Here is a 12,842-nt window from a genome sequence, read left to right as displayed (position 1 = left end):
ACACTGGCTGTGCTGTGCTGCCCAGGGGCTTCCCTGGCTGTCATCCCCCACCAGCCTGGCTGACTTGAGATGCTAAGCCAGTCCTGTTCATAGCTGTGCTGTGATCCTGGGGAGGGTGATGAACACACCTCATTCATTACCACCTGAATGTCCATCTGCTTCCTTTCGAACTGTACGAGCAAAGGGACTTGCAGTCTCATGGCTTTCCTGGAGCTGGGTAATCCACAGCTTTGAGACTGCTTTTCTGGTGCATATTAATTTCAATGTTTCAGTCTGCACCTCCATGCAGGAATTGATGGGGTGTGTGGCCGTAGTTGGTGTTCAGTCATCAGAATTGGTTAAAAGGCGATGGTTAAAAAAGGCCATAACCAAGAGACTCCTACCCAGGGGAAGACACAAGAGCCAGGTGCTGTGGCTCCTAAAGTGTGTGTTTAGCTCACTTGAAGCATGGGAATCATTAACGTGTGTTTGTCATGACATTATCAGGTTTAATGCATATGTGTAATGTTGGGTTTGGAGCATGACGCAGTTTTATTCCTGATCACACATATGTATCATTAAATGCAGCTGCTGCTTTACTGAGGAATTCAGCTGAGAAGTTAAAAGTTCAGAACTGGGGTGAGTCAAATTTCTTGGTACATTAAAGGAGCTGAAAATAAGCTTTTTCAAGTTAATTTTTAATAAGGGCAAAAATGTCACCTCACATTTTCAATGCCACTGAATAATCTGTTGCTAGTATAGGAAATGCTGTTAGAGAGCCATAGAATGTCCTGAGTTGAAAGGGACCTACATGGATCATGGAGTCCAACTCCTGACCCTGCACAGGACACCCCAACAGTCCCACACATGCCTGAGAGCATTGTCCAAAATGCTATATTTTCACAAGCATTTGTTGGCATTCCTCACAGCTACTTAGTTTGGTGGAAACCATCATTTTGAGAATGCTAAAACAAGAATCTAATAACAGCTTATAGAAGTCTGCATGTCCTTCTTTCCTCTGTTTCGTGTTCTTTGCTTTCTGCTAATTTTGGTGGGTTTTCATACATTACTGGCATTAAATTCATGACACTGAAGCATCTCTTTCAGTTCAACATTCACTATCAGATTCAGTTTTGAGGTGAGAATGGGAGACAGGGAAGTGAAGGAGGGTATCAAATAGCTCTGTATTTTTCTAAAATTGCCTGTGGAAGAGAAGTTAATGCCCCAAAGCAGGACATCCCAGGGGGACATTGCCATTTTTACTGATAATTGAGAAGAGATATTGAAATCAGAAATATGGAGTAAGCGTCCCACACAGCCTTACACATGGATCCTTTTTTTTCTGCTGAAATTTCACCTTCATACCAATTTTATCAATTGTGAATTGTGAAATGTCACATTGATGGGAGATTTCCAGAATTAAATAACACCCTTTTTGCCTTATTCCACAAATACATGCTGGCACGGTGGGAACCTTGGCAGGGAGTTGTAAACTCTGTGACATGAAAAATGTAATTAAATGCTGCAGATGTTTGGGGTAGAAGCAGTTCCCACGGCATTATGCAGGATGGAGCGTGTAATTTGGGAAGCTCCGCCATCCTGTGTTGGGGAAGGAAAGCTCTTTCTGTGCCCCTCACATGCAAAAGTTGAATAACTGAAGTGTGTATTAATAGAATTTTGGAATACCAGCTTGAATTGTTCCTGGCAACCCCTGAGGCAGAGCAGCCTTGCTATGTCCTCACTGGTTTTGCCTTACCTGGGCACAGCCACCAGCAGCACCAGGTGTTGAGCCACTGTGAGAGGTCTCCTTCCACCCTCACCACGCTCAGTTCCCCAGGGCCAGATGAAACAATTTTGTACAGGAATAAGGGCTAGAATTCTTAAATCTCTTTTGAGGCTGTCTGTAAGAGTGTGGGATTTGGGTTAATTCTGCTTTTAGTGATGTTTATTGACTTTTATGCACAAGATAACAGATTCCTGAGTTCCTTTGGACATGCAAGGTTTGCTGGGTGTTCATTTTCACTTGTTTAGTGATACTTCCTGTCTTCTTAAAGAACTTTCTTCTCTGCCTCATATCAACCTTTTCTATTTCCAAATATCCTCTCCTAAAAAAAACCCAAAAACCAAAACAAACAAAAAACCCCCAATCCAACCCCCCAGCAAAAATATAAAAGGCAAAAATAAATGAACCCAAAAGAAAGCCCCAAGGACACCATGACACCCCTGTGCCTGTGCCCCCAGCTGCCCGGGGCCCAGCACTGAACTGAGATGCTGCTGGCACGGGGAGAGCTGTGCCCCACAGCGACACTTCTTGTATTTCTCTTTTTGTAGGTAAATTCGGTAAGGACAGGATTGGGGAGCAAGTGCGCCATTCCGATGGCTTGCCCCGTGCCCACGGGATTAGCTCCTGGAGCTCCACCATCCCTGCCAGTGCCTGTGCCAGGGCCCGCCCTCGCTGGCGTGGTGACACCGTATGTGATGCCTCTCTGTCAGTACGGAGGAGTTTTCCCTTCGCCCGTGTATGGAGTGCCGTGGCCGGGGCCGGTGGCGCAGCCGGGGCTGGTCCGAGCTCCTGGCATCGTGCGCTTCTCACCTCTGGGCAGGACCTGCCTGCGGATGTACCCAGTGCCGCTGCAGCGCCCGGCTGCCCGGCCACCCGGCCCACGGCTGCGCATGACCTAGCGCAGGCACCTTGCCGTGGGGACCCTGCCACGGGTGACCTTGGCCTGAGTGACCTTGACATGGGTGACCTTGATATGGGTGACCCTGTCAGTGGGTGGCCTTGACATGGTCCTGCCATGACTGACCCTACCATGGGTGACCCTGTCTGTGGGTGGTCTTGCCATGGGTGACCCCACCATGGGTCCTGGTGATTTTGACACTGTCACATTGGAGTGTTTGCTGTGTAGATGCCGTGATCCGTCTGGGAGGAGGCAGGGCCCCAAGCGCACAGCCATACCCTGCATCAGCAATCGCTGTGAGGCGGCGTCACTACAAGTCGTGTGTTGTTATGGCAGTATCTGCTTCTGTTCCATTGCTGAAGACACTTTATTCCTTGTGTTCTGTTTCACACTTGCAATCCTTAACATCAATGTACTTGAATTGATAATTAGCAAATTGTACTAACCCTGCAGGAGTTCAGTGCCTTGAATCTCAGCTTTCCAGTCCCAGCTGGAAAGAGATGTACAATTATTTGAAAGGTGTATTTTATTTACAATCTGCTCGTGAGTTGAATTTCTTTTATTTGCAAAGGTATTGCAGGTTTACAGTTGATGTTCCTCATCAGCTTCATTCTGCTGTAAGTGCTTTTGGTTTTATTCATGGGTTGAATTTTCATTTCTGAAGCTTTTAAAAATAAGAATTGTGAGGTGAGGTTTGTTTGACATGTTTGTTTGATGCACTGATCATAAAATTGTTGGTGTTTCTACAAGGAGTAGTGAAGTGAACATTGTGACATAGGAGCTTTTACAGAGTGATGCAAGGAAGGTGTATACAAGGACAGGGAATAGCTTCAGGCAGTGCAAACCATTCTCCTCCCCAGCCTGTGGTAAAGTTATTGTAGATGGCAACTTAATTCTGTAACAGGCAGCAAATGCTGTTTTCCTCTGGATCAGCAGCACATTGGATTTCATTTCCTATCTGGGCTTTTATAATTTAGTTAAACTACAAGCTCATGCATGTTCCGTAATTCAAGAAATCTAATGGAACTCTTGATCATAGGAGAACATATCTGCAGGTGGCTGTAAGACCAGTGAAAGCAGAGCATGTGCACATGTTCTGGCTCTGGTTCGGCCACTGAGGTTGAGGGTGATGTCTCATCCCTGGTGTGCCAGCAGTGTTCATGCTAAAACAGAATAAAAATGTGAAGCTGTTCTTTTTCATATCTGACACTTCAGGTCTGGAGTCTCACCACCTTTTATTTTGATTTTTTTTTTTTTTTTTATTATTTTTACCGAAGCTTGCGCTCCAGGTGGCACGGACACCTCACTCCTGTTTGAAAGTTGCTTTTTGCCCATTTTATTGTGCATAGAGTCTCCACCTGCACCTCAGTCTAAAGGCACAAGGTAACCACTAGACCTGGTTTGCCAATGGTAAGTCTCCTTCCCTCCCAAAGCACTACAGGCAGCATTATAGGCACAGGACCCAGAGTGCGGCTGCACCCAAAGCTGCCACAACAACATTTGATAGCCTCTGCAGAAGGGCAGAGGCATCCTGTGCTGCCAAGCTGTGAATTGTATAGTTCTGTTGTACTTCGAGCATTATACTTGTCTAAATTATTTTGTTTGTACCCTTTGAATATATTATTCCATCAATTCAGTTAGAATTGAATTTTATAGACAATTGCAGAGTCTTCTGCCTGGGCAAAATACTTACTGTAGTAAGAGATTTCTGTTCTCTGTACCATGTATCTTTAATTTGTTTGGGTTTTTTAGATTCATGTCTGTATGCTTCATGAGCAAACATGGAAAATATGTTCTCACACCGGGTTCCTTTTGGCTCGCTCTGAATCCTACAGTTTATCTCGCTATTGCCTGTATAGTCCATCCCTTGTATACTGACAAAGTCAGTGGCACTAAAAGCCCCGAGAAATTGTATAGATTAAAAAGAAAATAAACATTTTGTGCTTGAAAATGGTGTGAAAAACCCAGTGTTTTTCTAAAATGTAGAACTGTGTCAATTCCTAGCTGTTCCAGGTAATTCTGCGTTTGTTTTCCAGACTCATTCTTGTCCCTTGACTGTGTAGCAGGAGCAGATGCGGTGCCTCCACCAGTTCTTGGGTCCTCCCCACAGCTGACCCCTGCCTGCCTCTGGTGCTGTCAGAGGGCAGCAGTGCTCTGGGGTTGCTGGCACCTTGCTGGGCACTGAGAGCAGACCAGGCTGCAGCATCAGCTCAGTTCCTTTGAGCAGGTGGTTCCCTCAGTGCTGCTGATGGTGCACATGAGGATGCTGAGTTTCGTGGGTTGGAAAGAGGCCCATGAACTGTGTCTCTCCTGAGCTGCTGAGCACTAGGGAAGCCCTTTTGAAGGATTCTGGCATCATTTAAGTGTGAGGAAGCTCAGCCCCATTGCCAGCACCCTCTTGGAAGTCACCATCGTTGGGTTAGGCTGCAGGAGAAATGAAAGAAGGGTGTGCAGGTGTGACACTCCTGCTTCTGTCTCCGTGTGGCTTTGCTGTATGTGCTGTGTACATTGGGAAGTCTGCGGTCCATGCTGGTGCCCTCCTGCCCCGCCGGTGGCTGCATTGCATGGCTGTGCTCCTGGGCAGAGGTGGGGGTGGCTGGGGAGCAGGGCATGGATGCAGTTTCCAGATCTTGGTGGGTGTGCACCTGCCTGTTGCACTGGGGCCAAGAAGCAGCTCAGAATGTGTTGCTGGCATTGTTGTGTTTGTGATTTTTAATTTCCTGGTGGCCTCTTGGCTGCAGCTCTATTGGCTGTTCACTTCAAGCCATGGGTTTTTTCCCCTCAGTTGTGAGGATTGTGTCACAGATGCTTTGACCTTAGTGGCAGTTAAAAAAATTACATGAGATTAAGTAAATGGAGCAACTTCTTAAGCAAAAGATGAGCCAAGGAGTGAGAAGGACCTGAGGAGTCTATGCTGCACCATCAGAGTGGGAAAACTACCCAGCAATAGATTCTAGAACTGACATTTTATTCCTGACTCTGAATATTGCTTCAATGTGCAGCAAATAGGTCAAACCTGCTGGTAGAATTCCGGGCCTTGCTGGTTCCAGGCCTGTGTGTGCTGTAGTTCTGCCATCACCCAGCATTCCCAGCCAGCACTGTGCTGTAAGGACGTGTGGGAAGTCAGCACAGATGCTCAGTTTTAAATACCAGGTTTCAGTGAGGAAGCCCCCAGATCCCCCAATTTTTAATCTTTCAGTAACAGAAATTTAATACAAATCTTGAAAGAGTGTTTTAACCTCCCCAAGCCATGCACCCAGTAACGGGAAACTTTTGAAGTTTTCAGTTTGGGAAGTTGAGAAAGTAATTATAATTTGCCTGTGTACCATTAATTTGGCTTTCTGATTGCCTTATATCATAATGGAGTATCTTAATGCACAACCTCATCCTTGCTTTTTCCCACTGCATTCCCAGATTGCTTGGAGTGAGACTGGGCATGGAGAGGAGCTGCTGCTGCCAGCACTCCTCATCTGCCACAGGGATGCAAAGCTGGGCACTGGAGATGGCAGAGAGAAACACTGGAGTTTTTTAAGGCTCTTTTGCAAATCTGGATTCAACCTCTCTGGCACAGATTTCACTCAAAAGAGTGATGCAACATTGGCCCTTGCAGTTTGTTTGCCTGTTCAACTCTGGTCTCCATTCCACAACTTTCAAGAGGGAATATTTTTAAAATTCCTTTAAAAAAGAAAAAAAATCTTTAAGAAGTTCATTTAAAGAGGAAAGGCTGCCCAGAGAAGCTGTGTCTGCCCATCCCTGGAAGTGTCTAAGACCAGGTTGGATGGGGCTTGGAGCAACCTGGGACAGTGGAAGGTGTTCCTGCCCATGGTAAGGGTTGGGAAGGGATGAGCTTTAAGGTCCCTTTCAACTCAAACCATTCTGGGACTCTGTGATTACTTAACCATTACTTCATAGCTGTCTCCACACTGCTCCATTCTTGCCTTCTACTTTTCTCTGAACTACTTGACATTAGCTGGGATCAAAGGCAAGACAAGGGACTGAATGGGTGAGATGTGGCAGTCTCTGTGCTCCTACAGAGACACTTGTGTTGGGGAACAGGGTGCTAAGGGACATAATTCCTGAAATCAGCTCCTTCATTCAGTGGCAGGTTTTGCTGTTTGGTGTTGGTGGAAGGAAATCACTAATACTTTGAATCATTAGTTTAACTTGGCTTTGCCTCTTTCCCTTCAAGCATTTTTCATGATCCCAGTGCATTACTGTCAGGTCTGGGAACATTCAGAATTTATCCAGAAACCCCATGGACACTTTGTGGGTCCATGTTGATTTTATTCAGTTTGCACATGTTTGAGCAGGAAAAACATCTGTCCTCACACATGTCTTGGAAGCTGGTTTTGGTGAGTTGTAAGCAGAAGTTCCCCTGCTGAAATTATGTGACTTCAGTACTGCTTTACCTGTCATCCCCACTCCCCCCACCACCCTGGCTGCAATGAAGGAAAGGGTTCAAGGCTTTTGGAGATCGATGTCACTCATCAAATATTAGCTATTATGGCAAAAACTTGCCTTGTTTTCTGCCTTGCTGCCAGCTAATTCCCCCCTTGTTTTCCATGGATGCTGTTGAAGGTGTTGGCTTGGAGACAGAAGTCGCCCATGAAATAGTTCCTGACTGTGTGTAATATCCCAGTAAGGTCTCCTAGGCTTCTCCAGTTCTTTGTCTGCCCTCCTCTGTCCCAAATTTCCCATGATCCCTGTGGTGAAGTGTGGGCATGGTCTCTCTGCCGAGTGGAAAACAGGGAGCTCACATGCTCTTGTTGTCACGGATGGATGAATGTCTGATATGAGATTGAATTTATAAAACAGCAAAACCATGATTGTGTGTTATTTCTGGTTATGGTTATTTATCATGGACTGAGTCCTTGAGGAGCACCTCAGTGATCTGTGGTGTCAGGCTATGCCTGGCTGGTGTTTGGGCAGACTCAGCTTCAGTGGAGTTGTCTGATGTGCTGATCTCTGTTACTGTTTTGTCCCTGACAGTTGTTTTCCTGTCTGTATACCCCAGAAATAAACCAGTTTGTTGATCTGATGGGAATTTTGTCATGACTCACATGTGTTGGTGCCTTTTGGCAGCAGCAACACTGAAGGCTGTGGAGTGATCCCTATGGATTCAGCAGGACAGAGATGCTCCAGCCCTGACCATGCTGCTGCTTTTATTAATGCAGCTGAGCTCCAGAAGTGCAATGTAATGAGATGGATTTTAGGAGCTGTCAGGTTACAAATTCTGCTTTATGAAGGCATTTGTTGCTCAGAGGGGTTTGGGTGTGTTGCACTGCTGACATTGGCTGTGTCAGCACAGAGATCACTTTCACCTAATTCAGCTGGAAGTCAGGCTTGGACCGGGAAGTGGCATCAGTTGGGAATGATGTGGTCCTCTCTGCTCCCTTCTCAGGGGTAGTTGTAGTGTGCTATCAAGGCTATTGCTGCATATCCTTGGATCTATATTTGATTATAAATTTTTCCCTTGAAATAATTTTCTTATGAGGAGTTTAGGGTCTGCATGGGTTGAGCCATCAGTCTGACGCACAAAGCCTCAGGAAGATTTAAGGTTCACTTGGTCACTGTGGAGAAGCTGTTCATAGACAATGCCCTATGATTTGATGAAGTATATGTTACAATAGTGAAATTCATGTGAGAAACTCTTGGTTTTTCTAAGTCTGGTCAGCAAGGACCACTTGGATTAATTTCTTTGTGCAACAGGATGAATGCATAGTGAATATTGAGCATGTTGTAGTCACAAGGCAGAGGGAAAAGTTAGGACTGTTTTTTCCCCTCAGAAAGGGGCACATCCCTACACTTTGCCTTTCATTATTGAGGTACCACTTGAATGCCAGCTATGGCAATGTGGCTTTCGAGGAGCTGGGCGTGGTGAGAGCTTTTCAGGGGACTTCTTTGTGCCTGTTACAGTTTTTGTGAGGTATTCAGGGCTCTGAAACCTTGTAAAAATTTAGGAGATTTAGAAAGAAATAAACAGCTGCCAGTGCTTTTCAAATGGGGGTTCTGCAGGTCTGACATAAAATAGCCCCAAAAAGTATTTACACTTGTGTTGTTTTATTCAATGACTTTGCAAATAAGGTAAAAACTTCCTCAGCATTTCTAGTTCATTTAGCAGACTAGAGAGACGGAATCTAGTGTCTTTGTCACCATTAGGCAGCAGCTACAAGATGTGCCATGATTGCCTTTTGCCCTTGTTCTGCCTGTCACCGTGCAAACCCTGGGTGTGACTGCGTTCCCTGATCTCTCCAGCACTGAGGCCCAGTCAGCCTGGGAAAGCTCAGATTGACTGTGGAGTAACAAGTGAGGAGGTTGCCCGTGGCTGAGCACCTGTGGGGGCTTGTTGGAGGAGCCAAGTGCCTCGGGATCTGGCTCTGCTCTCTGTGTTGTGGCTGACCCACTGCTGCCAGACGTTGTTTCCTGGTTACCTGGAGACAGTTAATTTTGTCTTGTTTTCCTGGACCAAACTCTGTGCCAAATGCTGGTTATCCATAGTGAGCAGGTGTTGGGTTGATCCAGGTGGATCTTCTGAACTGATGTTGATCAGAAGCTTGGGGGGGAATTACGAGCAAGACAAGATTTTCTTTCCCTTAAAAGTCAATTCTTCCCATGAACAGGCAGAGCAGGGAACACAGGAGGGAGAAAGTTGGGGTTGTGTTTAACAAACGCAAAGCTCAAACCACAGAGACTCAGCAGGAGCTGTGCCAGATCCAGGCAGCATCTGCACTGTGCGCTATCCCCCAATGTCCTCTGCCTTCCCTGCTGCTCCAGGGACTCCCTGCATGTGTTCTGAGCTCATCCCAAAGCCATCTACTCTGTCAGACCTGTCTGTGGCCGCCATTCCACAGCAGTGTGCATGTGTCTGTCTGTGGAGCAATGTCTGGGGTGCATGTCCCATGTCTCCCTGAGCATGTCCCCAGCCAGTGTGTGTAGCAGGCATGTGCTGCAGTCTGGGGAGATGTGAGGTGACACCCTGTGCTGCTGCTGCTGCAGTGATGTGCTGCTCTCAGCACCTTCCTTGCCTTTTATCCTGGTTCTGTCATTGCTGTGCCCTTCCATGTCTGCCTAAGCATCTTGCCCTGTGGTTGGCTTCTGTGGCAGGCAGATGGATCCATCTCTGCCTGGCTGGGGCATGGCATCCCTGTGGCCCAGGTGCAAGGAGGTCACTTCCTACCCAAACCATTCTATGATTCTGTGATCCGAGGCTTAGCTCCATTTCCGTCGGACAAGGGAGCCAAGCCTGCAGGCGTGGGGAACTAGCTGGTGCCACGACCTGCCCTGGCAATCCCAACATCCCTCTGACACCTCCACACAGCGTCACATCCATCTCCCCTCCTCCCTCAGCGACAGGGTCCCAATAAACTGAGCCAAATGTTGGGTGTCTCTGCTGGCTTTTTCCACCCCTGCCTCCTGGGAGCCTGGCTCTTCCCCCACAGGAATCTGGTCTGAGGACCCTGTGAGGTGCTGAGGTTCTGCCACCAAAAGAAATGTATTTATACACCTGAGCTCTCAGCACAACAGCCCATGTCTGTCTGTTTCCTTGTGGTACCTGGGGCGTGCTCTAGCAGCAGCACCTCCCACACACTTGGGGTCCCCCAGCTCACATGGCCCTCTTGGGTTTGGTTTGGGTTTTCCTAGATGTGAAATCCATATATGGATTTTTTTCTTTTAGATTCTGAAAAGGAGACCGTCAGCGACTGACACATGGCCCCCTCAGCTACAGTGCCAAGCGCGAGGCCCCACCACGGCTAAGGAGGAGGAAGAGGAAGATAGGAAGTGATTTATCATGTGTGAGGAATTCTGCGCCATTCTGGTCCATTCGACACAATTTTGTAACTTCTTTCTAATCATTTTTTTATTTATAGTTGGAAATACAAAAATGTTATGCAATAAAAAATAAAGGATAATTATTTTGGGGGAAAAGGATTTTGTTCCAAATTGTTCCCTTCTGTTGTGAGCCAGGTTTCCATGAGCAGCAGATGGAGAAGAGGGACGAGAAGGAAGAGGGGGAGGCACTCCTTCAAATGCTTTTTGTTTCACACAGTTAATTGTCATTTAAGCAATTTTCCAAGTGATAAACTTGGCATGCATACAAGAAAGATAAGTACCAGTTCCATTAGATTTCTCAGTGTTCTTTTTTAAAGATGAGATTCTATTTTTAATCCACTTAAATCAAGTAAAAAAACCTCTGGATCCTGCTCTGGAGAATGAGTCTGCTTGTCACTTCCCTTTTTACCTCTCTCTTTTTCTCATATACCGGCCACAATTTCTTGCCAGACTTAAATACAGTCTCAAGTCACTGCTGATTTTAAATGTAAGACTGAAATTCTTCCACAGATGAGTGGGTAATTGGAGCCATTTTTAAGACTCTAAAGTGCCTTCAGTGATCTAAACTGATGCAGTGGGGGTTTCATTCTCTGGGTTCACTGGCAGTGGGTTTCAGCTGTTTCCTGGATTGAGGTGATGGACAGAGTAGTTCGTAGCAATAATCTCACGAGCAATCATTTATCAAAGGACTACTCACCTGGTTTTCAGAAAGCTGGGTTAGCATTGTCCTAAGGAGTGGGAAAATGCTGCTCCTGCTGTTACATCTGGGTCCCCAAGTCTCTGCACCCAGGGGCCTCCCTTGCTCCTCCTGCATTCCCAGCCCAGGCTGTTCTCACCCTCTCACTCTTGTTTTTGATACCAGAGCCATAGGAACTTCCACCTGCCCATCAGCCTTGTGGTACCACCCTCCGTCGCAGCTGGAGCCTGGTGTTCTTTTTCGTTGTTATCTGCCATGTCTGTCTCTTCCAAATCTTGGTTCTAAATAATAAATCTTATTTTGATGCTGTTGTTCTCTATTTCCTTTCCACCTCAGCACCTCCTGCCCACCAGCAGGGGTGAGGAGGGGCAGGTGGAGGTATGTGTGAAGCTCCAGAACCATTCAAACACTTGGTTAATTCAGCTTTTTGAAGCCCCAGGGCCAAAATATACATATTTATGTTAATTTTCTGCTTCTGCGGGGTGCCTCCTGCCCTGTCCTTTTCTGAGGAAATGGGATGGATCACCTGCACAGGAGCAGGGACTGGGTAAGTGGTAAAAGCTAAATAGTTACTGGCCTTGGCCTTCTCTGCTCACAGGAGGGACCAAACCTATGTCCCTTCCCTAAAGGGTGGGAGAAGGGGGATCCAGGCAAGGGCTGCACCTGTTTCATTTTTGGCTGTTCTCTTTTCTGTGGCTGTGACTGCAGCCAGCCAGTCCCACACGGCAGTGCGCTGGGTGGGGGGACAGGGGTGTTTTGTCCCCGATGTGCTTCTCCAGGGATGAGCCACTATTCCAGTGATCACAGAAACAAAGCACTGTGCCCTCACCTGAGAGTTTATCCTCAAGTTTAAAAGATGTTTTTCTCCAGGGAAATCCCTTGCAGGGTCTCCTGGTGTCCAGATCTTCCTTCATCAGTCATTCCAAACCTCTTCTCTGCTCCTGCAGACCCTCGAGCTCCTCCACAGTTGCAGGGAACCAAGGGGCCTCTGACTCCAGATAAGCATTTTATAAATATTCTATTAATATTCAGGTTAAAAATAAGGGTTAGTATCAGGATTAAAGGTCAGGAGTGGAAGCTGCGGCAAGCCCTGGCTGGTGGCTGCTCCCCAGGTCTGCCCAGCCCACCTGGCTTTCAATAATGTCTCCTGAGAATGGCTGCTCCATCTTGGAGGGTACCCAAGTGTTTGCTGCTTGTTCGATAGTTTAGAGCTGCTGAGGGTCCTTGAGATCCTCTGGGATGAACTGCTGAATGGGATTCTCCAATTCATCCTGTGATTCAGTGAGGGGGAATGGGTTTAAACCAAAAAAAGGAAAGATTAAGATTAGATGTTAGGAAGAAATTGTTCCCTGTGAGGGTGGTGAGGCCCTGGCCCAGAGAAGCTGTGGCTGTCCCAACCCTGGAAGTGTCCAAGGCCAGGTTGGACAGGATTTGGCGCAACCTGGTCCATGGAAAGTGTCTCTGTTCATGGCAGGGAAGTGGAACTGGATGAGCTTTAAGGTCCCTTCCAATCCAAACCATTCTAGGATCTTGCAGAGGAAGAGCTGAACTTTGAGGCTTTTCCCCACTCCCTGCAGTTCCCAGTTCCTCTCCTTACAGCACAGAAATGAAGATCCTCCTCTCAGCCTGGTGGCAAGCTCATGCTTGGGTTTAGA

General features: G+C 46.9%; 1 protein-coding gene across 10 annotated transcripts in view; it reads left to right on the top strand.

Annotated features, from left to right (window-relative positions):
* The window catches only part of WNK2 (WNK lysine deficient protein kinase 2), a 119,520-nt gene extending 108,026 nt beyond the window's left edge, over positions 1-11,494 (top strand). For 7 of the 10 annotated variants that reach the window (XM_085073149.1, XM_085073155.1, XM_085073150.1 and 4 more), the window contains one exon: positions 2,311-4,611. In XM_085073149.1, coding sequence (XP_084929275.1) covers positions 2,311-2,661 — 351 coding nt within the window. In that variant the 3' untranslated portion in view covers positions 2,662-4,611. Of the gene's footprint in view, positions 1-2,310; positions 4,612-10,335 lie in introns of those variants that run through there. The other 3 variants (XM_085073158.1, XM_085073157.1, XM_085073154.1) reach the window with 1 other exon arrangement.
* Positions 11,495-12,842: the final 1,348 nt, after the last annotated feature.

This window comes from Lichenostomus cassidix, chromosome 12 (assembly GCF_008360975.1).
Source record: "Lichenostomus cassidix isolate B80296 chromosome 12, HeHo_3.0, whole genome shotgun sequence".
In the NCBI taxonomy this organism is placed as follows: domain Eukaryota; kingdom Metazoa; phylum Chordata; class Aves; order Passeriformes; family Meliphagidae; genus Lichenostomus; species Lichenostomus cassidix.
The sequence above is the reverse complement of the archived record's forward strand: the minus strand, read 5'-3'. Positions and strand labels throughout refer to the sequence as shown.